Raw genomic sequence first — 26,356 nt, forward strand, 5'->3', positions numbered from 1 at the left:
ATCTAGACCTATCCAATTTCCACTGTATGCCATGATGAAGAATCTCACGTCTGTTAATGATGTAGCCTATTCTAAGGTCAGGGAAGTAAAGTGTTAACCCCATTTTCAATGAACTGGCGCCACCCTTTTCCTAATTAGATTCGCATTTTCGCAATGACTGTATCCCGTTAGGTAATATACAGCAGCACTTCCTATAGTATTGAAAATGCTCTTAAGGTCTAGCTGCTAGCACGAGAGCTGTAGAGAGGCTGGGTTCTTGACATGCATGACAGAGAGACTCAACGTCGACTAGAGGCGAACTGTCACACACAGCTCCGCGAACATAAGTCAGTTGAGGACAGAAGAGAAAAATAGGAAAGCCGATTGTTTTTCTTTGCAATACAGTAGTGAGGCTCACTATCTGATCTAATCTCTCGTCCTTATTGTTTTAGTGAGGCAAAGTCGCAGTGCGTAAATGCGCGATTTTTTTTTTGGACAAACAATAACAGAGGGAGCGATTCAACGTGTCCAACACAGAGCTGTAGTTTTTTAACCGGCGAGGAATGCTATCTGAGCTCGCGCATCAATGTTTCACTGGGGCAAGTGGAAGAAGAGGATGGGCGCGAATAGTTCTTCTAAGAGACCTGTCTACGATGAAAAGGAAGATGGTAAGAAAACACAAAGCATTGCTATTCTTTTGGGTTCATGGTTAACTGTAGTGCAACATTGTACCGCCACTCAAATTGCACGTGAGTCAAAGTTACAGTGTAGCCTCTGAAGGCTACATTCATTGGATCAAGCAATTTCATCACAATGTTGCGTACTGCTAGGCAATAGGTGATGATGAGCATTATAGGCTAAACTCGTTCCACCTGGAGAAGTTTGGAGGAAATATTTATAAAATGATAGCCTCCTCAAGCATGGTCTTGCTTGCAGCCTAGAGATGAAAGAAGAGGTCCGGGGTGTGGCGTTAAACTTTAGATTGGACAGTGAAACAAAATGTAGAATGTAGGCCGTAGTCTAGCAACTATCACCATATTTCACATTTTACACCTGTTTTTGCCAAGCTATGCCAATTTAATGTTTGTTGTTGTTGATGATGACAAGAAAACAACTGTTCCAGAAAGATGACACTGAAATATTGGTTGCAATCTATTTATTCTGGGGTTCAATCAAGTGGTTACAGTGTCATACAGCCATTATCATTACTTGTGGGGATTGCATTCAATGCAGAAGTCTCATTACGCAATTATCTTATTGTTGTTCTTCAGCCTTTCCAGAAAGAACATTTTCCCTATCATTCTCTGTAAAAAGAAGATAATGTGTTGGCTGAATGCAATCCCTGGACACTTCACCATGCATCATTTGTATGCAGCTATCTTGGGTGAACTATTATGAAAATGAGCATATGAAGTCATTGTGTTATTTTTAGTAATTTAGCAGATGCTCTTAGTGCAGTTATTTTTATAATTTTTTAAATACTGATCCCTCATGGGAATTGAACCCCCCCAACCCTGGCATTGCAAGCGCCATGCTATACCAACTGAGTCACAGGGGACTTAATAATAATAATAATAATAATAGAATAATTAAGACCAGAATAGTGGCACGCATGAAAGTAATGCTAATTTATGGCTGTTAGTGTAATGGAGAGTAAGCCCATTGGAGCTTAACCAAATATGCCTTGCTTTGAATCATCAATGGCCCTTAATGGGCTAAAATACTAATGTTGCCATCGAATTATCTAAAATGACAGATGAGGCTACTAAATGAGGTCCGTTCACTACAGAGTTGAGGTCATATGATAAGGAGGGGATGGAGATTGGGGTGTGTGTGTGTTTAGGGCAACTACAGTAAGTGAAGTGGATTTACACCCGGTAACAGAATTACGTCATGGGTCCCTGATCTGTACTACACAGAAATGCATAATTGTGGATATGAATGTCATTCTGTTCATGGTGATGTGTCCTGAATAGGTACACAAAGGAAGAAATATACAATATGCAAACCGGACCAAACCTGAACCAACCATAGATGTCTATGTTTAACAAGTTTGGACATCACGGTAGAGGCGGCAGTTAGCCGGTAGCCTAGCGGTTAAGAGCGTTGGGACAGTAACTGAAAGGTTGCTGGTTTGAATCCCAGAGCTGACTATGTGAAAAATATGTTGATGTGCCTTTGAGCAAAGCACTTAACCCTAATTGCTCTTTGGATAAGAGTGTCTGGTAAGTGTAGAGCACTGAACTGTGCTGTCCAAACTTGTAAAAAAACACAGATGTCTATGATTCATTCCGATTTGATCTGGTCACCAACTATGGATGTCTATTTTTGGGCCAAATCAAGGCTGGTCCCTCAGAGAGAGGAGAGAGCCTTGTGGAGGTCTACAATCTTTTTTCTGAGGTCTTGGAAGCAAAGAGGCACTGAGTTTCAAGGTAGGCCTTCAAATACATCCACAGGTACACTGTCAATTAGCCTATCAGAAGCTTCTAAAGCCATGACATAATTTTCTGGAATTTTCCAAGCTCTTTAAAGGCATAGTCAACTTAGTGTATGTGAAATAATCTGTCTGTAAACAATTGTTGGAAAAATCATTTATGTCATGCACAAAGTAGATGTCCTAACCGACTTGCTAAAACTATAGTTTGTTAACAAGACATTTGTGGAGTGGTTGAAAAATGAGTTTTAATGACTCCAACCTAAGTGTATGTAAACTTTTGACTTCAACTGTAAATCTTCTGCACATATTCTGTCAGACCTGGGCCCTGACAGTAAATATCAGTAAGACAAAAATAATGGTGTTCCAAAAAAAGGGCCAGTTGCCAGGACCACAAATACAAATTCCATCTAGACACCGTTGCCCTAGAGCACACAAAAAACTATACATACCTCGGCCTAAACATCAGCGCCACAGGTAACTTCCACAAAGCTGTGAACGATCTGCGAGACAAGGCAAGAAGGGCCTTCTATGCCATCAAAAGGAACATAAACTTTGACATAACAATTAGGATCTGGCTAAAAATATGGTTGTGAGGTCTGTGGTCCGCTCACCAACCAAGAATTCACAAAATGGGACAAACACCAAATTGAGACTCTACATGCAGAATTCTGCAGAAAATATCCTCTGTTTACAACGTAAAACACCAAATATTCATGCATAGCAGAATTAGGCCGATACCTGCTAATTATCAAAATCCAGAAAAGAGCTATTTTTAAATTCTACAACCACCTAAAAGGAAGCGATTCCCAAACCTTCCATAACAAACCCATCACCTACAGAGAGATGAACCTGGAGAAGAGTCCCCTTAGCAAGATGGTCCTGGGGCTCTGTTAACAAATACAAACAGACCCCACAGAGCCCCAGGACAGCAACACCATTAGACCTAACCAAATCATGAGAAAACAAAAATATATAATTACTTGACACATTGGAAAGAATTTACATAAAAACAGAGCAAACTAGGATGCTATTTGGCCTTAAACAGAGAGTACACAGTGGCAGAATACCTGACCACTGTGACTGACCCAAACTTAAGGAAAGCTTTGACTATGTACAGACTGTGAGCATAGCCTTGCTATTGAGAAAGGCCACCGTAGGCAGACCTGGCTCTCAAGAGGAAACAGGCTATGTGCACACTTCCCACAAAATGAGGTGGTAACTGAGCTGCACTTCCTAACTTCCTGCCAAATGTATGACCTTATTAGAGACTGTCACGCCCTGGCTCTGGGGACACTGTTATGTTGAGCCAGGGTGTGTAGATCTATGTACTCTATTTCTATGTTGGCCTGAGTGACTCCCAATCAGAGGCAACGAGTGTCAGCTGTTTGCTGGTTGTCTCTGATTGGGAGCCATATTTAAACTGTCGGTTTTTCCTTTGTTTTTGTGGGTTCTTGTTCGTGTTGGTTTGTGTTGTAACCATAGACGTCACGTTTTTCGTTTGTTGTTTTGATCGTGTGATCATTAAATAAATATAATATGTTCACCTTCAACGCTGCGCATTGGTCCTCCTCATTAGACGATCGTGACAGAGACACTTACTTCCCTCAGATTACACAGACCAACAAAGAAATCGAAAAACAAATCCAGTTTGGATAAACTCCCATATCTATTGGGTGAAATACCACAGTGTGCAATCACAGCAGCAAGATTTGTGACCTGTTGCCACAAGAAAAGGGCAACCAGGTTTTGTACTTCATCATTATAACACTGTATATAGACATAATATGACATTTTGAAATGTCTTTATTCTTTTGGAACTTTTGTGAGTGTAATGTTTACTGTTAATTGTTTGTTTATTTCACTTTATCTATTCCACTTGCTTTGGCAATGTAAACAAATGTTTCGGCGGGAGGGAGAGAGAGAGACTTTGTCGGTCCTAGTTTAGCCTCACTTTGAAGTGTTTTTCCATTTTATTTTCAGGACATCCAGTGCTACAAGTAGAACACAAAATAATTTGACATAAACAGTTGCATTCATGAGTTTTATTGACAAATGTCTGCCAAGCAAAAACCTGATAATAAGAATGCTGTAAGTACAGAAATTGTTTGCTCAGTGGGACATGAATATCCAACTAGTCAGTGACAACTGTGTTGAATTTGGAGTTTGTGACAGGAACTTTGTGAGCTTATTACAATATTATAGACACAATGTCCTGGGATTTCCTATGATCTTCTATGTAGAAGAACCTCTTGCCTTCTAACAACACTTGAGTCGCTCTAGCTCAGCGCGTGTTAATCACACAGGCTAATGGTGCAGAAGAAATAGACTAATCCGATGCAACAACCCAGCAGGCTGTAGCTCAAATACAATGTTTTAAAAGGGGTTAGAGGCCCAGCACGTGCCAGCGTCATGGTTGTAGCACTTTTAATGCATTATCCATCGATGTATCTGATCTCTACACATTAAAACGAGAGTAGCATCAAATGCCATTTAGTCAATTGTATTGAAGTTGCTGAGTTGGTTTCATGTCAAGAGCATCCATTAAGTGTTGCGTTTGTTTCTACCTGGGTCTCTAAGAAACAGGATCTCTTGGCTTCTTGGAAAACGGCATATGGCCTACATTAGGCAGTAATATTAGAGCAGTGCTTGCCTAAAAAGGCATCGACCATAATCGAGTAGTCAGGTTGATGTCCAAGAGAAGCTACCAGAGAGCTATTTTAGTAGATTATTTGATTTATAGCGAGGAGATAAGCGAGAGCCTAGAGGATTGATTGGGGCACTCATGGCTGTTGTGCATTGCATTATTTCTCAGAACTACTTAGAGCCTTGGTGACAATGAACTAGTGCTGTATAAACAGACCGTCATATGGCTGGATCCCACTGCACCACTTAAGCCTTTCTTTACAAAGGTCATGCAAACACTAGCTGGATGAAAGTGTTGAAGCATGCCCCAAGAGAAAGACGGCACTTTGCTTTGACAAAACCGCACCTTACCACTGCAGTAATGCACTGTGTGTGTAATGTGCTCTATATAGTGTGTGCAATTTTGTGACTCTGGTATGTGCGTTCCGTGAGTATGAGGCTTTGAAGAACAAAACAGCGGGGCAGACTTGGAGAAAGAGAGATGGCAGATTGCATGCATGGAATACGGAGTCCCAGTTTTCTTTCATCTCCAGCATTATTCTCCCAATTTCTCTCTTTCTCTCTCTCTCCATCTATTAAACAGAGCGGGAGCCCTATGCCTGCAGCTTTTAGCCTCTCACTAGTACTGACTAATTTCCCTTATGCCAGTAGTAATCCAATACCTGGCTGATATATGGTGTTCATACTGCAGTATTATCTGATTTGTGGTGGGAAAGGAATACAAGTTGAACATACTGTTCTGTAATAGGATAGCAATAACATCACAAACAACCCTTGAGGACTTTGGGCGACTGATAGACTACTTAGAACTATCCCCTTTTGTGTAGTAGTAGGCTACGCTCTTAACAAAAACGATGCTATCTAGAATCTAAAAGGGTTCTTCAGCTGTCCCTAGAGGAGAACCCTTTGAAAAACCATTTTGGTTCCAAGTAGAACTGTTTTGGGGTTCCATGTAGAACCCTTTCTACAGAGGGTTCTACATTGAACCGAAAATGATTCTACATTGAACCAAAAAGGTTTTTACCTGGAACAAATAAGGGTTCTCCTATGGGGACAACTGAAGAACCCTTTTGGAACCTTTTTTTCTAAGAGTGTACAGTATGCTTGTTAAAATGGTGCATCTCTCTACTTACAGAATATACCACTTTTTAAAGACAGTTTCTAAAGGTATTCAATATTTGCAATTCCCCTAAACTTGTACTCGCTTCCGGTGATTAAACAGGAGACTGTGTTCGTAACAAAACTATAGTTTCAGACTAAAGGTGTCTTCAAAGGTATCAGCTCAGCTGGATGCTGAGATAAAAACAGGAAGGCGAAAGGTCGCTCGGTGTGTGTCTGTGTGTGTTTGTGGTGCGCGTGACTGAAATATAGCGACGTGCGGGTTGACTCATAACCGTAGACCCTGTGTTTATATCTACGGGGCGGGCTGATTTAGGGTCATGACATATTGTGTGGATGAAGGGCTGGTGGGAGGAAGGGTTGAATAAAGAGAAAACAATGCATTAACATTCCATAAATGTATAAATATTGTGCAATTCATATCTATAGGCTACATTACGTTTTTCTTTCATTATTTCTGTATGGCGTTAGTGCGTAGCCTAAGCCTGAAGATTAGGGCAGAACTGTAGCATGCTAAATACACACCAAATGCTTTTGGGAACTTGGGCAGAAAAGTTAACGTCGATCCACTGAGGCAAAAGGACAATGTTGGAGTTTAATTCAATAAGAGAAAAGCTGCGAAATGGAGAGTTGAAAATAAATAGAAGGGAGGGCCAGAACCAGGGACGGCTTGTTCAATAGGGCGATATGGGCGACGCACTGCCAAACGGGAAAAGGAAGGGATTTTTTTTCTAATCAATTATATCACGGCAACAGCAGTTATCAGTGTTCACGTCTGATCTGCCAGCCACTAAATGTCAAATCAGGCTAAAGTCGTGCTTCAAATGGCCCCGCCCGTTTTTGGGGCGATTTCAGTCAAGTTGAAAATCGCCCAGAAGTCTCTCATAGCCTGTCATGTAAAATCTATTTTTTCCACATTTCAAAGCTTTCAATACATTCTCTATGGGTGTCTGTGGGCTTGCACTTACGCGCTTTCGTCATACGTGACGTAACGTTGAACGTAACTAAGACAATGGCGGCTAGAAGCGTCTCTGTTGCGACCTGCAGTGCGGGCGTTATTTTATGTTTTTAATTTGTAGACTTAGTTTACAAACATTCTGCCAACCATGGATTTCCAGTGGTTGGTTTTGGACTGATCTTGTTGATCGTGTACATACCCGCTACGAACGGACTAAATAATGAAAACGCTGCTGGCAGCTGAATCCCAATACAGCTGGGAGACTTGGCTGGATGAGTCCCGGACAGAGAAGTGGAGCCGGCCACCTTCACCCTGGTCAGAGCGGACCGCGATCCTGGTAAGAGAGCGACTCTGTACCCCGACATTGAACTGCTTTCTGTGTCATTGCGACCTTACTATCAATTCAATTCAATTTAAGGGCTTTATTGGCATGGGAAACGTGTGTTAACATTGCCAAAGCAAGGGAAGTAGATAGTAAACAAAAGTGAAATAAACAATAAATATTAACAGTAAACATTACACTCAGAAGTTTCAAAAGAATAAAGACATTTCAAATGTCATATTATGTATATATACAGTGTTGTTACAATGTGCAAATAGTTAAAGTACAAATGGGAAAATAAATAAACATAAATATGGGTTGTATTTACAATGGTGTTTGTTCTTCACTGGTTGCCCTTTTCTTGTGGCAACAGGTCACAAATATTGCAGCTGTGATGGCACACTGTGGTTTTTCACCCAGTAGATAAGGGAGTTTATCAAAATTGGGTTTGTTTTCGAATTCTTTGTGGATCGCTGTAATCTGAGGGAAATATGTGTCTCTAATATGGTCATACATTTGGCAGGAGGTTAGGAAGTGCAGCTCAGTTTCCACCTCATTTTGTGGGCAGTGTGCACATAGCCTGTCTTCTCTTGAGAGCCAGGTCTGCCTACGGCGGCCTTTCTCAATAGCAAGGCTATGGTCACTGAGTCTGTACATAGTCAAAGCTTTCATTAAGTTTGGGTCAGTCACAGTGGTCAGGTATTCTGCCACTGTGTACTCTCTGTTTAGGGCCAAATAGCATTCTAGTTTGCTCTGTTTTTTTGTTTGTTCTTTCCAATGTGTCAAGTAATTCTCTTTTTGTTTTCTCATGATTTGGTTGGGTCTAATTGTGTTGTTGTTGTTGTTGTTGTTGTCCTGGGGCTGTGTGGGGTCTGTTTGTGTTTGTGAACAGAGGCCCAGGACAAGCTTACTTAGGGGACTCTTCTCCAAGTTCATCTCTCTGTAGGTGATGGCTTTGTTATGGAAGGTTTGGGAATCGCTTCCTTTTAAGTGGTTACTATCTGCCCCGTGAGTTCCCCCAATTGTTTGTTACCGTTGTGTACTGTTGATAATCACAAGTTTACTGGAGAACTGAGACCAAGTAGAGACTTTGGACAGGGTGGATATGGTATAATAAAGGCAGTTTATTCAGAGGTAAAGATATCTGGAATCGCGTGCACGGACTCGTGCACGTGTGTAGGTCACCTAAATCATCAGAAAAATTGCCCCTCCTGAGAATTTTTTCAGGAGCCGCCACTGGCCAGAACATTAGTTTAATGTTTGGGAAAGATTTGGTGAAGTGGTAAAAGAGGATGATAGCAGTGCCGGCTATGTTATGTGTGATGATTGTGAGGCGCTATACAAATTCGACAGTCACAAGACGGGGACTTCAAAATGGCACATCAAGGGAACTGTAGGCTACTGTTCAGATGGGTTAAATCGAATAGTAGCCTAACTGATATCTTGACACTGACTTTAGGTCTATAACCTCTCACATAGCCTAATACAGGGGTTCCCAAACTATTTTGGCCCACGACCCCATTTTGATATCTGAAAGTTCTCGCAACCCCAACCATGTGATTTTTTGTTGTTGTAATTAACAGCCAATGTTTACTTTTTTATTTGGAGCTATCAGTCAATTGAAAAACATTCCAACAGTATTTCATATTGTCTTCTCAACTCACCATCACATCCTTTTTAATGTGGAGCTATGACAGTCAATTGCAAATTAGTCTGTCATAATGTCTCTTATCTCAACAGCACTAATGAGATGGGTGTGCTTGATGCATGACGCGTCGGAGCTTCTCAAAGTCGGGGGGAGTGGTCAACAGTACGCACCTCATCTCTGCTGTCACATCCAACCTGTTTGGATGTTTGGTTTTAATGCAGACTGTAGGTTCAGGAACCATGTCCCTTTGAGTCAGGAACCAAGACTCCTCCGTAGTGCAGCATTCGGTCACATGACAGCTCGATCAGCTGTTCGATTTCACTTACCGTCATGTCAATTGAGCCAGGATCACAGTAGGTCCCAAATCAGTAGCGGTGCGTGGGTAAAATGACCGGGGAAGCCAAGCCAGAAAAAAAAGCCATATTATAACGCATGTGTTGTGATTACTGCGTTGTTTGCTCTGTAAGCTGTTAGTTTAAATGCCTTGACAGTTATTTATTTATATATGCCGAGACGACAATAAGAAGACACAGTGGCAGAATAAAAAAAAAAGTTCATTAAAAAACCGGAGAGCAACATCTGTCCAGTGAAGTCCACAAAACATATTGCATATAACAAACAGTTACATGACCTACAGCATTATCAAGCAAGTTAATGTTTCTGACATTTTCGGACCACTAAACAACTATTGATTTAGAACCACTGAGAGTTACCGCAAGTCACAAAGAAAACAGGAGCTGCCTCCACTATTCCAGCACCATTTCAACATCATCAAATCACCTCTGCTTAGTCTAATATAGTGACAACTAAAAGATACCAAAAACGATTTAGCCCAATCAACATTAGCTAAATATGTGGCTGTCCAAGGTACTGATTTCTGTGTGGTGTGTGTGTGTACGTGCGTGCAAGTAGAAAAAAAACATGTTGACTCACCCTACCAATCAATGCCATCCTCCTCTTTCATGTTGCCTAAACGGTCTATGTCTCTGTCATACAGTACATGCTTTTAGTTTTTGTTGTCCTAGGCTACCTGGCTAAAATGCTTGCTCGCTAGCCTAACTACCTTTCATGGGCAACGATGCGCCAGGCCAGCTGGTTAACATTAGCATACTACATCTAGCTACATGTTGAAATTCCATCCTCTCAGGCCAGGGGCACAATGTATGAATTTATGGTTGTATCAGAATCGCCGTTATAATCATTGGCCAGTACGGAGAATTAAGTAAAACCACAAGTTAGGGTTGGGCAGTATCCAGATTGCTAAATGCTAATGAGCGCATTGCGAACATTTTGTACAGTTTCTGACCTAAACTATACAAGTAAATAAATAAATGCTACTCACTGTTTGCTGCACTCATAAATCTAATATTAGCCAGCAAGACTCTTGATCCACTCTACTGGGAAGGCTTTCCACTAGATGTTGGAACATTGCTGCGGGGACTTGCTTCCATTTAGCCACGGGCATTAGTGAGGTCGGGCACTGATGTTGGGCGATTAGGCCTGGATCGCAGTCGGCGTTCCAATTAATTCCAAATGTGTTTGATGGGGTTGAGGTCAGGGCTCTGTGCAGGCCAGTCAAGTTCTTCCACACCGACCTCGACAAACCATTTCTGTATGGACCTCGCTTTGTGCACGGGGGCACAGGAAACAGGAAAGGGCCTTCCTCAAACTGTTGCCACAAAGTTGGAAGCACAGAATCGTCTAGAATGTCATTGTATGCTGTAGCGTTGATTTCCCTTCACTAGAAGTAAGGGGCCTAGCCCAAACCGTGAAAAACAGCCCCAGACCATTAATCCTCCTCCATCAAACTTTACAGTTGTCACCATGCATTGGGGCAGGTAGCGTTCTCCTGGCATCCGCCAAACTAGCAGTGCAGAAATTTGACAAACTGACTTGGTGGAAAGGTGGCATCCTATGACGGTGCCACAGTGAAAGTCACTGCGCTCTCCAGAAAGGCCATTCTACTGCCAATGTTTGTCTATGGAGATTGCATGGCTGTGTGCTCGATTTTATACACCGGTCAGCAACAGGTGTGGCTGAAATATCAGAATCCACAAATTTGTATATATAGTGTAGCTAACTAGCTACTAAATTAGCAAACCAAATTCACAAATACAGAGTATTTAGCACATTTTAGACAGTTCACTTAATAGCAAACATTTACAGTGCATTCAGAAGATATTCAGACCCCTTCCCTTTTTCCACATTTTCTTACGTTACAGCCTTATTCTAAAATGGATTAAATAAATAAAATCCCCATGAATCTACACACAATACCCCATAATGACAAAGCGAAAACAGGTTTAGACCTTTTTGCAAATGTATTACAAATAAAAAACTGATACTTATTTACATATGTATTCAGACCCTTTGCTATGATACTCGAAATTGAGCTCAGGTGCATCCTGTTTCCATTGATCATTCTTGAGATGTTTCTACAACTTGATTGGAGTCCACCTGTGGTAAATTCAATTGGTTGGGCATGATTTGGAAAGGTACACACCTGTCTATATAAGGTCCCACAGTTGACAGTGCATGTCAGAGCAAAAACCAAGCCATGAGGTCGAAGGAATTGTCCGTAGAGCTCCAAGACAGGATTGTGTCGAGGCACAGATTTGGGGAAGGGTACCAAAACATTTCTGCAGCATTGAAGGTCCCCAAGAACACAGTGGCCTCCATCATTCTTAAATGGAAGAAGTTTGGAACCACCAAGACTCTTCCTAGAGCTGGCCGCACGGCCAAACTGAGCAATCGGGGGAGAAGGGCCTTGGTCAGGGAGGTGACCAAGAACCCAATGGTCACTCTGACAGAGCTCCTGAGTTCTTCTGTGGTGATGAGAGAACCTTTCAGACGGACAGCCATCTCTGCAGGATTCCACCAATCAGGCCTTTATGGTAGAATGGCCAGACGGAAGCCACTCCTCAGTAAAAAGCTCATGACAGCCCACTTGGAGTTTGCCAAAAGGCACCTAAAGGACTCTGACCATGAGAAACAAGATTCTCTGGTCTGATGAAACCAATATTGAACTCTTTGGCCTGAATGCCAAGCGTCACATCTGGAGGAAACCTGGCACCATCCCTACGGTGACGCAAGGTGGTGGCAGCATCATGCTGTGGGGATGTTTTTCAGTGGCAGGGACTGGGAGACTAGTCAGGAACGAGGGAAAGATGAACGGAGCAAAATACAGATAGATCCTTGATGAAGACCTGCTCCAGTGTACACAGGACCTCACACTGGGGCGAAGGTTCACCTTCCAACAGGACAACGACCCTAAGCACACAGCCAAGACAATGCAGGAGTGGCTTCGGGACAAGTCTCTGAATGCCCTTAAGTGGACCAGCCAGAGCCCGGACTTGAACCCAATCGAACATCTCTGGAGAGACCTGAAAATAGATGTCCCCATCCAAACTGACAGAGCGTGAGAGGATCTGCAGAGAAGAATGGGAGAAACTCCCCAAATACAGGTATGCCAAGCTTGTAGCATGAAAACGCGACTCGTCGACTGATACATATGATTTATGCTTTTCACCACTGGGTCTGGTAAGTGTGGAAAGCGACCTGTTGAAGTCGATAAATGAAAAACTGGGCATACTAGAGTTGGTCAGTAAGGATGTAAAGGAGTTGAAGGCTAGTCTTGAAATGAGTGACTAAAAAGCTGCGATAATGGAGAAAGAAACCAAAAAATTAAAAGCGACAGTCACTAAGATGGAAACGGACGTTAGGGAACTTAAACAGGAGAACAACCTTCTGCGAGAAGCCTTACTAGACATCCAAACTAGATTGATGAGAGAAAATCTAGTACTTAGTTTTATTCAAGAAAAGGAGGGAGAAATAACCAAGAATATTATGAAGGATTTCCTGCATACAGCGCTTCAAATCCCACTCGAGGCTGTCGATAAAATCCAACTCGAACATGTACATCGTTTCGGACAAAGAGGACAGAGATATGAGCGCCCAATCGTTGCCAAATTTGCTTTTTTTAAGGATAAAACAATGGTTAAAAGCCTAGGTAAAAGACTTGCTGGCACGAAAATAGGCATGAATGATCAGTTCCCGAGGGAGATTGCGGAAAGGCGCAAAGTTCTGTATCCAATCTTCAAGGAAAATAGATTAAAAGGGAAACGTGTTGCACTCGTTGTCGATAAAACTGTATATTGACAACCAAATGTTCAGAGACACAAAGACTACTCCATGGCTATTCTAAAAGTTGTAATAGAGGAGTCGAATAATGGAACACCCAATACTATCAATGATAGGGTTTGTAATATTAAAGAACATTTATAGTAAGTATAGTATTTTATAAAAGGATAAGACGATATAACAAGCAGAATAATACATCTTCAAATACAACTAATTAGAACATGGCTTTTTTGGCGGGCAATTGTTGTTTTGGCGGACGGTTGTTGTGGTTGGTCCTGTCGGCAGGTGTGGGATGCGGGTGCGTTTGTGTGCTCGGCCCATTTCCTCCGCAGTCAACCATATGGTGTGCGCTTTTGTGTTTGGAAAGGTGCAGCGTTAAGTGCACCTTTCCAAACACTCGGATGCTTTCTTAGGTGAGATACATTCAGCCTCTTTGCGAATTGAAGGACATTTATGAAACACAACGAGATGAAAGATTCATAATTTTTTCATGTATTTGTCTTGTTTTCTTGGTAATTTTTTTTGGGGAAGCCTGGCATCCCTTGGCATCCATTAATACACGCCACTGTCCCAAAGTGCTCAACTCTTTCGCAACCAGTTGCTCTCTGTGTATCATGCTATGCGTCCATATTGCAGAGGGAGACACATTCAGAACTAGAGTGCAGAGGCCTGCTCGCCGTCCCATCTGTGCAAAAGCCCACCATTCGATCCCATGGAATCTGTTTTTCGTCAATATAGCCACGCAGCACACTGAACATCCCTGTGCTGTTTCATGCTCGGGAATCGTGAGACAGAACAATATGTCCTCGTGAATACCATCCCCTGACATGTATAGCGAACAAAAGTAAATATATGGGTATCTCAGGCCTTACAGCTAACGTCCATTTGGAGAGCATAAGCTGGTGAGTTTTTGAGTCGTTCAGTCAGTTTGCTATTGATGTGAGTTTCTGTGCCACTGCCTCCCTACACATGGTTTTCACCATATCAATTGCGGCCAGTAATATCAAAGTCTCTGCAAAAGTGTGTTGTTTCATAGCGTAGCAGGCCTAGCCATTCACTGTGGGAATGATTTGAAGTGCAAGGGTCAAGTGTGGCCTTTTCCCATTATCTAAGGGAGCTGTCTGGTTGAATGTTATCTTTTAGATTTGATACATTTTCATTTAGATTTTGAGATAAAAAGACGTTTTGTGTGTGGGTGTGTATGTATATATAGTGAACAAAAATATAAACGCAACATGCAACAATTTCAACATTTTACTGAGTTACACTTCATAGAAGGAAATCAGTCAATTCAAATAAATAAATTAGGCCCTAATCTATGGATTTCACATGACTGGGCTGGGGCGCAGCCATGGGTGGGCCTGGGAGGGCATAGGCCCACCCCCTGAGAGCCAGGCCCACCCACTGGGGAGTAAGGCCCAGCCAATCAGAATGAGTTTTTCCCCACAAAAGGGCTTTATTACAGACAGAAATACTCCTCAGTTTCATCAGCTGTCCGGGTGGCTCGTCTCAGATGATCCCGCAGGTGAAGAAGCCAGATGTGGAGGTCCTGGGTTGGCATGGTTACACGTGGTCTAAGGTTGTGAGGCCGGTTGGACGTACTACAAAACATATGATTTAACACAGCTTATAACCCCCACAGTTTATGGTCTACTATATACAATGGGGTTAGGAATTATTGACACCCTTGATAAAGATGAGCAATAATTACTGCATAAAATGAATTATTCAAATACTGAGCTATATTCTATGCTCCAAAAAAATGGGGAAATTATATTATTTTATACTAATACAATTGCTCAGAGAAATAGATTTTGTTTAACAAGTAATACTTTTTTTTCTCCTCAAAGTTAGGGGTCAAAATTATTGACACACCTAAAGATACTTTATAAATAAAGCTGTCAAAGTTTAGTATTTGGTCCCATATTCCTAGCACACAATGAGTACATCAATGTGACTCTACAACCCTATCAAGGGTGTCAATAATTTCAGGCCCCACTGTATATCTGAGTGTGAGAGAAAGTAGAACACAGCTCTTGACTATTCCGTACGGTAGCCTGTAGAGTTGGGCGGTATCCTGATTTTCATACCTTCATACCGTTCCTGTACCATACTAGGGCATACAGTATTACCGGCAGTGCACACAGGTGGTGCTATTTCTTTCCAAAATGTAAATAATGAATGCTAACCAATGCTAACAAAGTACTAGTGAATTCCCATAGTGGATGCTAGCTTAATGATTACAAGCTAAGTGCAAGCGAATATAAACTAATTGCAAGGACAGACAACCCAGTTCATAAAGTGACACAAATATCTAAAAAGGCCACTCACAGTTTGCGTCACGCACAAAACAAATATTAGAAAGCAGGGCTCTTAATCCAGGAGGGGATTGATTGTCTCTGTTGTAACTGAGAAGCTTAATCTTGCAAGATAGCCACTTAGCTAGCAAGTTAGCAAACCAAATGCATAGCTGGAGCCCTGAGCTGGATAATTTTTTGGGGGGGCACATCTTAGGTAGTTACATGTATAGTGATGATATTTAGCTGGCAAACATTAGTAGTGAATTTCAAGTGTAACTTGATAATCGTGCTTTCGCTGCACAACAGTGGATCGTCATGTCGCGAAGCTTCCGTTTGCACCATATGCTCTTTGAGCCAGTCACATGGTATGTTTGTTTACAATCAGCTGCTTTGGGGAACAGCTCCATAATGAAAAAATTATGCAAAAGGTGAAATTAAGAATGTTATCTGCTTTATCTATTAACCTAGTTCACGAGTTGACTGCAGGTATTTATTATAAAATAACAAATATTCAAATGTATGAAAAAACACGTTTTGACGGTATTGAAAATCATACCGTGGGCATTTCAAAATACCCGGTATACACGGTATACTACCCAAGCCTAGTAGCTTGTCTGAAATTCAAAGTGCATATTCACTCTCCATGAGAGAGCAAGCGAGAAAGATACAGTATTAAACAGAAGAGAAAGGTTAAAGATGTAGCTTTTCAACCACAAAAAGTTGTTTGACAAAATCTTATGTCATTTTGCTTAATTTACAGTATGTGTAAATCCCGGCTCTGTTTTTCAGACCAGCTGTTCTCATTAACATGTGCGCGTTGCTTGTTCAAAGCAGAGTACTGGAGCTTCTTCACAATCCTCTGGGCAGTGCACTGAAAGCAGCCCAGATTGTTGCCTTTTTTTTGGGCCACTCTGCTTTAGACATTCCACAGAGATGCCCCTTGAGACCAATTAGGCTCCACTTACAGATCATCTTAAACAAGCCTCAGATTGTGCTAGGGAAGTTGTACACCATGTGACTGGACTTGACCACTGTTACATAACAGGAATAAGAGATACCATGGAGAGGTTTAGAGTGTTAATTTATTCATGTGACTCTTTGGAGGTCAGGGACAGGCAGATATTGTATTTTGTGTCCAGCAGCACAACTATAACAGTAAGAGATTGAAGCCAGGGGAGGTTACTGTAGTGCTTTATTCTCAGGCTGGTTGCGTGTCTACCGCACTGTGCATATTGATTGCTCTATTGAATTAAATGTCATTTTGATTGGCATATTGTTAAAGGGATAGTGCAAGGTTTTGTCAATTAAGCCCTTTTTCTGCTTACCCAGCGTCAGATGAACTAATGGATACCATTTCTATGTCTCTGTGTGCAGTTTGAAGGAAGTTAAAGGTAGTTTCGCGAGACATTGGTAACTAGCGTTAGCACAATGATTGGAAGTCTACCGGAACAGCTAGCATGCTGGTATCCATGAGTTCATCTGACTCTGGTTAAGTAGAAAAATAGTTTAATTGGCAAAATCTCACACTATCCCTTTTAATATAGTTCCAGGCTTTTTGAGATGTGAAATATGAATACAACCAACCAATGTTTTAGAGTTAGCGGACAAGCAGCCTGTTGGGCTTAGGACAGTCCCTTTTTGATATCAGCTCACTGCACCACACCACGCCTCTGTAGAGCTGTGGGCCTCACTCGTGATGTCAGAGGGGGTGATGTCAATTTCACAGTGGCAGCACACTTGGTTCATTGATGAAATACTACTCACTGAACCCATGAATCGGCCCTGAAATGTGACACCATCAAAGCTGACAGAGGCTCCTCCCACTCAGCTGCCCATTGGTCCCCCAGAGAGCCTATATGCAAACCAACCTGCTAAGAACTCCCCGTTGGTGCTTCAAAACACAGGGCATCTTGCAGGTGCCACAAGGGATATGTCATGCCCAATTGAATAGCAGCTTTTGAAGCAGAATACACAGATAATAATATAATAATAATATGCCATTTAGCAGACGCTTTTATCCAAAGCGACTTACAGTCATGTGTGCATACATTTTTACGTATGGGTGGTCCCGGGGAATCGAACCCACTACCCTGGCATTACAAGCGCCATGCTCTACCAATTGAGCTACAGAGGACCAGATATCATGGGCATTCCACTATGACTGTTTGTGTCGATGGCGGATGCACATCATTCACAATTTACTGTGAAGAGGGTGTTTATTTTAGCGTTTTTAGATAACTAAATTATAAATGTGTTTGTATTATGCATGGGTGTGTGTGTGTGTGTGTGTGTGTGTGTGTGTCTGCATGCATGCATATCAAATCAAATGTTATTTGTCACATGCTTCATAAACTACAGGTGTAGACTAACAGTGAAATGCTTACTTACGGGTCCTTTTCCAACAATGCAGAGTTAAAGATAAAAATATAAATAGTGACACAAGGAAGAAATACACAGTGAATAACAATAAGGAGTAAACATAACATGGCTATATACAGGAAGTACCAGTACCGAGTCGATGTGCAGGGATACGAGGTAAATGAGGTAGCTACAGAATGTACATATAGGTAGGGGTAAAGTGGCAACAGGATAGATAATAGACTAGTAGCAGCAGCGTGTGTGTGTGTGTGTGTGGCGTCAGTATGCATGTATGTGCGTTAAATGTGTGTGCCTGTGTGTGAATGCATATGCAGTATAGGGGATAGAGCATTGTGTCCTAGATACCTGGTAAGGCTCACAGAAGTTAGGTGTATCTGGGCCAGAACTCAACGTGTCCTACCGCAGCTCCAACCAAGAACTGGACAGAGAACTAGGCCAGCCTCCATTTCCTCTCTGAACCCCCACATCTGAAGTTTGTATGTGCCATCACTTCTCGTTAGCAATCAATATGCCATAAAGCAGTATAATTTTTAGGGTTTTCATTCCTCCCGTTTCTTTGCACCATGCTTTTAATTTACTCCATAATTGCTTTTGTGAGTGTTTGTGTGTGTGCGCACGTGCCTGTCTGTGTGCCTGCGTGCCTGTGTGTGTGTGTGTGTGTGTGTGTGTGTGTGTGTGTGAGGACAGCTTGTGTAAAGATGCATTATTCAGCCCTCTGCCTACTTTTCACTTCAGGAAAGAGTAAAAAAATTTTACTATGGTGTAATGCCCTCTCCTCACGTCCAACCCTTAGCCCCCTGCAACCTCTTCCAACCTGAAGACTGAAGGCTGCTACACATACTCTATTAATATACTATAGCTATCTCGCACCCGTCTTGTTCCTCTATTCCATTTCCTCCCCTCCATCCCTCTCTCTCCCTGTGGTCTTTTAAATAGATCTCAAATGTTTTCCTGTGTGCTCTGTAGGGCTGACCCCATTTAGTCGACTGGACGATTGTTTTGTTAGGCTGTTGGTCGACCAAGATTTTTTTTGTCAAGCAGAGGCAAATGTATTAAAAAAATGTATGGCACACGAGACACCTGTCTGATTTCATGCCTGTCTGAGTGGACTAATCCATTGCGGAGGCCGCGGGGACGGCACCCCATTATCACCAATATTACATTTAGCATTAATTCCCATAATTTCTAATATACAATGTTTGTTTGGTTATGGTAATTTCTGTTAATACAGAAAAAGTATTTTACCGTTCTTATTGTTGGAATGGACACATTGTTTGTAGAGTGCACAACCTAGGCTACACTTGTGATAAAAAAGTGTTGGTTTATTTCATTCCATTTACGAGTTGTCAATTTATTCATTGTCTTGTTTGGAGCATTTCTGTCAATCTTGAGTAAGGACGCATAGAAGTAGGCCTAGGCTACCTGGCCTGCGTGCAAATGTAGGCTTATCAATGTGCCCATTTGGGGATCTGATACTATTTCTGATTGTCTTAACTCACCATCACGGTGTAGCTTCTCAAAGTACAGTGGGGAAAAAAAGTATTTAGTCAGCCACCAATTGTGCAAGTTCTCCCACTTAAAAAGATGAGAGAGGACTGTAATTTTCATCATAGGTACACGTCAACTATGACAGACAAATTGAGAAAAAAAATCCAGAAAATCACATTGTAGGATTTTTTTATGAATTTATTTGCAAATTATGGTGGAAAATAAGTATTTGGTCACCTACAAACAAGCAAGAGTTCTGGCTCTCACAGACCTGTAACTTCTTCTTTAAGAGGCTCCTCTGTCCTCCACTCGTTACCTGTATTAATGGCACCTGTTTGAACTTGTTATCAGTATAAAAGACACCTGTCCACAACCTGTCACACTCCAAACTCCACTATGGCCAAGACCAAAGAGCTGTCAAAGGACACCAGAAACAAAATTGTAGACCTGCACCAGGCTGGGAAGACTGAATCTGCAATAGGTAAGCAGCTTGGTTTGAAGAAATCAACTGTGGGAGCAATTATTAGGAAATGGAAGACATACAAGACCACTGATAATCTCCCTCGATCTGGGGCTCCACGCAAGATCTCACCCCGTGGGGTCAAAATGATCACAAGAACGGTGAGCAAAAATCCCAGAACCACACGGGGGGACCTAGTGAATGACCTGCAGAGAGCTGGGACCAAAGTAACAAAGCCTACCATCAGTAACACACTACGCCGCCAGGGACTCAAATCCTGCAGTGCCAGACGTGTCCCCCCTGCTTAAGCCAGTACATGTCCAGGCCCGTCTGAAGTTTGCTAGAGTGCATTTGGATGATCCAGAAGAGGATTGGGAGAATGTCATATGGTCAGATGAAACCAAAATATAACTTTTTGGTAAAAACTCAACTCAGTCGTGTTTGGAGGACAAAGAATGCTGAGTTGCATCCAAAGAACACCATACCTACTGTGAAGCATGGGGGTGGAAACATCATGCTTTGGGGGCAGTTTTTCTGCAAAGGGACCAGGACGACTGATCCGTGTAAAGGAAAGAATGAATGGGGCCATGTATCGTGAGATTTTGAGTGAAAACCTCCTTCCATCAGCAAGGGCATTGAAGATGAAACGTGGCTGGGTCTTTCAGCATGACAATGATCCCAAACACACCGCCCGGGCAACGAAGGAGTGGCTTCGTAAGAAGCATTTCAAGGTCCTGGAGTGGCCTAGCCAGTCTCCAGATCTCAACCCCATAGAAAATCTTTGGAGGGAGTTTAAAGTCCGTGTTGCCCAGCGACAGCCCCAAAACATCACTGCTCTAGAGGAGATCTGCATGGAGGAATGGGCCAAAATACCAGCAACAGTGTGTGAAAACCTTGTGAAGACTTACAGAAAGCGTTTGACCTGTGTCATTGCCAACAAAGGGTATATAACAAAGTATTGAGAAACTTTTGTTATTGACCAAATACTTATTTTCCACCATAATTTGGAAATAAATTCATAAAAAATCCTACAATGTGATTTTCTGGATTTTTTTTCTTCTCATTTTGTCTGTCATAGTTGACGTGTACCTATGATGAAAATTACAGGCCTCTCTCATCTTTTTAAGTGGGAGAACTTGCACAATTGGTGGCTGACTAAGTACTTTTTTTTCCCCACTGTAATTTATTCTTTGCCTCAAACAGCAGGTAAACAAAGTCTGTTTTTACATCCATTGAGAATGACAAGAGTTTCTCAACGTAGCCTATTTCAAAAATCTTTCCAGCTCTCTCCCTTTCGATAACCACTCAACATGAAAGGGGGAAAAAATGTCATGCTCTGATCTGGTGGAAACGTCATAAAATAGGCCTACCTGATTACTTATTGTCCCTTGCGCAAATAGTTTACAGCTGTGTCTGTCTGTCCGGAGCTCAATGGCACAGGAAACTGAGGGCCCAGAATATTAAGTAAGTTTGCTAGCACGATCGGACTGGACCAAGTTAATAGTTGAAGTTTGCTAGCACAATCGGAATGGACCAAGTTAATAGTTGATACAATGTTTCAAGTTCCTTGCAGACAGGCCATGCGTAGCCAATGTGATTTATAGGATATTTATTTTTATCAGGATATTTTCTACCTGCAGGCTGCAATGTTTTTGTTGATTTATGTAGGCTATTTTTACATATTGGAAATAGAAGTTACTTTTAGATTTGTATCATTTTCATTTACATATAATTTTGATTAACCACATGACATTGATTTTGAGATATGAAGCTGTCTCACGAAAATGTGCATATGAAAATCATAACTGGCATGCAGATCAGTAGATAACTTGGCACTCCAAGTGGAAAAGGTTGCCGACCACTGGTGTAGCCTATTACCGGCAACTTTAGGAGCGTAATGGCAGAATCTGCGAAGACCAGCAGCAGCAGGCAGCAGAAGGAGGGTTGGGAACAGTTTATTTTTCTGCTGGTTAGACTATATTGATCTCTTTCGTAATTTGTGTGTCTTCATTTTTTGTCGCAGTGCGTAAAGCATCAGACAAGCTCAGTAGCCTACATATACAGTAGTTGATTCTATTCAAACATAAGGTGTGTCTATATATTGAAAAATACATGTTTGTTTTTTTTAAAGTCGTTTTTAGTCGTTGACCGCCCTAGTGCTCTGTGAAGAGGATAACATGGCATTTTAACCTTGCAGCATGGGCCAATACTTTACCAGGACTTCTTCCGGCCAAATGGTTTGTTGATTCAGTGGGAGCGAAGGAGGACAGTAGAGGACAGTGATGATAACGATCATGTTTATGATCAATTCAATTGCTTGATCATATTACGAACAAACAAAACAAAACAACAGACAGACTCAGAGCTCTCTCAATGCCGCCATTCAGTGCCATGATGATGGTGATGATGATGATGATGAATAAGAAGATGATGATAATCATACTCCCCTCTCTTAGCCCCTGACCCGACTATGCTTTCTGTGGTCTGAGGTGAGACCATTAATGGTGACCTGGTTTTTGAGTGCTGCAGCTGTGCTGACTCTCTGAGTGTGGAGATGCAGTATGACCTTAAGAGAGGGTATTTCAGGATGCACTCAGGACAATTTGCTTTAATATTGGTCTGGGTGGAGCCCTGGCCTGAGTTGTGTTCATTAGGGCACAACTTAGCACATTTTTGTTGGTGTTATTATTTTAATGTAACTTCAGGGGAGCCCAATTGAGACCAGGGTCTCATTCTCAATGGTGCCCTGAGAACAAACAATTCACACCAAAAAAAACGACAAGATACACAACATTTAAAATAAAGTATTACAATCAACCAAGACACTCGCAAACCTCAGTGAATTCATTCCTCATCAGCGTCTTAATCTGCCCTATTGGCACCAGAGATTCAAGATGTAATGAGGATTGTAAATTATTCCAAACATGGGGGGCGTTAAAACTAAAGGCTTATTTACCTATGTTGGTAGAGACACGAGGAACCACGAGTGAACCAACCCTGTGAGCGGGTTTGATGCCTAGTATTTTTATTCTTTAACAGAGAAGTGAGATATTTTGGAAGCTTGTGCAGCAGAGCTTTGTAAACAAAAAGGGAGAAATTAAGTGCTCTATGGGAATTTAGAGAGGTCCAGCCGACCTTATGATAAAGGATGCAGTGATGCGTATTAAACCTGTCACCTGTGGTAATGCGAAGCGAGCTATGGTGCACTGCATCCAAGGGTTTTAGAATAGTGGCTGCTGGATTCTGATAAATGGTGTCACCATAATCAAGAGCTGGCAGGAAGGTTGCCTGTATCTGCTGTTTTAGGGAGAGGCATGATCTATTTCTATAAAATAAGCCTACTTTAAATCTCAGCTTCTTAACTAGCTCATCCGTATGTTTCTTAAATGTCAAAAACATTTTCCATCCAAAAGCCCAGATATTTACATTTTAAGTAATTTAGCAGACGCTCTTATCCAGAGCGACTTACAAATTGGTGCATTCAACTTAGGATAGGCAGTGGGACAACCACATCTTGATCACAGTAAGTACACTTCTTCAAACAAGCAGCTGTGAGCAAAGTCAGTGCAATCAGGGACAACTACATCTCGAGCACAATAAGTACATTTCTTTAAACAAGTCAGTGCTAGCAGGTGAAATAAGTCAGCTGTTAGTTTTTTTAATTAATTTTTTATTTCACATTTATTTAACCAGGTAAGCCATTTGAGAACAAGTTCTCATTTACAACTGCGACCTGGCCAAGATAAAGCAAAGCAGTGCGATTAAAAACAACAACACAGAGTTACATATGGGGTAAAACAAAACAAAGTCAAAAATACAACAGAAAATATATATACAGTGTGTGCAAAAGTAGCAAGTTATGGAGGTAAGGCAATAAATAGGCTATAGTGCAAAATAATTACAATTAGTATTAACACTGGAATGATAGATGTGCAAGAGATGATGTGCAAATAGCGATACTGGGGTGCAAATGAGCAAAATAAATAACAATATGGGGATGAGGTAGTTGGGTGGGCTAATTTCAGATGGGCTGTGTACAGGTGCAGTGATCGGTAAGGTGCTCTGACAACTGATGCTTAAAGTTAGTGAGGGAGATAAGAGTCTCCAGCTTCAGAGATTTTTGCAGTTCGTTACAGTCATTGGCAGCAGAGAACTGGAAGGAATGGCGGCCTAAGGAGGTGTTGGCTTTGGGGATGACCAGTGAGATATACCTGCTGGAGCGCATACTACGGGTGGGTGTTGCTATGGTAACCAATAAGCTAAGATAAGGTGGGGATTTGCCTAGCAGTAATTTATAGATGGCCTGGAGCCAGTGGGTTTGGCGACGAATATGTAGTGAGGACCAGCCAACAAGAGCGTACAGGTCACAGTGGTGGGTAGTATATGGGGCTTTGGTGACAAGACGGATGGCACTGTGATAGACTACATCCAATTTGCTGAGTAGAGTGTTGGAGGCTATTTTGTAAATGACATCGCCAAAGTCAAGGATCGGTAGGATAGTCAGTTTTACGAGGGCATGTTTGGCAGCATGAGTGAAGGAGGCTTTGTTGCGAAATAGGAAGCCGATTCTAGATTTAACTTTGGATTGGAGATTCTTAATATGAGTCTGGAAGGAGAGTTTACAGTCTAACCAAGACGGTCAGACCCGTCGAGAGTAGTGATTCTACTCGGGTGGGCGGGTGCCAGCAGCATTCGATTGAAGAGCATGCATTTAGATTTACTAGTGTTTAAGAGCAGTTGGAGGCTACTGAAGGAGTGTTGTAAGGCATTGAAGCTCGTTTGGAGGTTTGTTAACACAGTGTCCAATGAAGGGCCAGATGTATACAAAATGGTGTCGTCTGCGTAGAGGTGGATCTGAGAGTCACCAGCAGCAAGAGCGACATCATTGATATACATGGAGAAAAGAGTCAGCCCAAGAATTGAACCCTGTGGCACCCCCATAGAGACTGCCATAGGTCCAGACAACAGGCCCTCCGATTTTGAGACAATGAACTCTATCTGAGAAGTAGTTGGTGAACCAGGCGAGGCAGTCATTTGAGAAACCAAGGCTATTTAGTCTGCCAATAATAATGCGGTGGTTGACAGAGTCGAAAGCCTTGGCCAGGTCGATGAAGACGGCTGCACAGTACTGTCTATTATCGATCGCTGTTATAATATTGTTTAGGACCTTGAGCTTGGCTGAGGTGCACCCATGACCAGCTCGGAAACCGGATTGCATAGCGGAGAAGGTACGGTGGGTTTCGAAATGGTCGGTGATCTGTTTGTTAACTTGGCTTTCAAAAACTTTCGAAAGGCAGGGCAGGATGGATATAGGTCTGTAACAGTTTGGATCTAGAGTGTCACCCCCTTTGAAGAGGGGGATGACCACGGCAGCTTTCCAATCTCTGGGGATCTCAGACGTTATGAAAGAGAGGTTGAACAGGCTAGTAATAGGGGTTGCGACAATTTCGGCTGCTATTTTTAGAAAGAAAGGGTCCAGATTGTCTAGCCCAGATGATTTGTAGGGGTCCAGATTTTGCAGCTCTTTCAGCACATCAGCTGTGTGAATTTGTGTGAAGGAGAAGTGGGGGGGCATGGGCAAGTTGCAGCGGAGGTTGCAGAGCTGGGGGCCGGGGTAGTAGTAGCCAGGTGGAAAGCATGGCCAGCCGTAGCAAAATGCTTGTTGAAATTCTCGATTATTGTAGATTTATCGGTGGTGATAGTGTTTCCTAGCCTCAGTGCAGTGGGCAGCTGGGAGGAGGTGCTCTTTTTCTCCATGGACTTTACAGTGTCCCAAAACATTTTGGAGTTAGTGCTACAGGATGCAAATTTCTGTTTGAAAAAGTTAGCCTTTGCTTTGCTAACTGCTTGTGTATATTGGTTCCTGACTTCCATGAAAAGTTGCATATCGCGGGGGCTATTTGATGCTAATGCAGTACGCCACAGGATGTTTTTGTGCTGGTCAAGGGCAGTCAAGTCTGAGGAGAACCAGGGGCTATATCTGTTCTTAGTTCTGTATTTTTTGAATGGGGCATGTTTATTTAAGACTGAGAGGAAATTACTTTTAAAGAACAACCAGGCATCCTCTACTGACGGAATGAGATCTATATCCATCCAGGATACCTGGGCCAGGTCAACTAGGAAGGCCTGCTCGCTAAAGTGTTTTAGGGAGCGTTTGACAGTGATGAGGGGTGGTCGTTTGACCGCGGACCCGTTACGGACGCAGGCAATAAGGCAGTGATTGCTGAGATCCTGGTTGAAGACAGCGGAGGTGTATTTAGAGGGTAAGTTAGTCAGGATGATATCTATGACGGTACCCATGTTTACGGATTTAGGGTTGTACCTGGTATGTTCGTTGATAATTTGTGTGAGATTGAGGGCATCTAGTTTGGATTGTAGGATGGCCGGGGTGTTAAGCATATCCCAATTTAGGTCTCCAAGCAGTACGAACTCTGAGGATAAATGGGGGGCAATCAATTCACATATGGTGTCCAGGGCACAGCT

General features: G+C 42.2%; 1 protein-coding gene across 1 annotated transcript in view; it reads left to right on the forward strand.

Moving 5' to 3' along the window:
- Positions 1-75: 75 nt before the first annotated feature.
- The window catches only part of LOC121553606 (serine/threonine-protein kinase 32C), a 143,186-nt gene continuing 116,905 nt past the window's right edge, over positions 76-26,356 (forward strand). The window contains exon 1 of the mRNA XM_041866852.2: positions 76-647. Within this exon, the coding sequence (XP_041722786.2) occupies positions 566-647 (82 nt within the window). The 5' untranslated portion in view covers positions 76-565. The remainder of the gene's footprint in view (positions 648-26,356) is intronic.

The sequence above is a fragment of the Coregonus clupeaformis genome, chromosome 37, assembly GCF_020615455.1.
Source record: "Coregonus clupeaformis isolate EN_2021a chromosome 37, ASM2061545v1, whole genome shotgun sequence".
In the NCBI taxonomy this organism is placed as follows: Eukaryota; Metazoa; Chordata; class Actinopteri; order Salmoniformes; family Salmonidae; genus Coregonus; species Coregonus clupeaformis.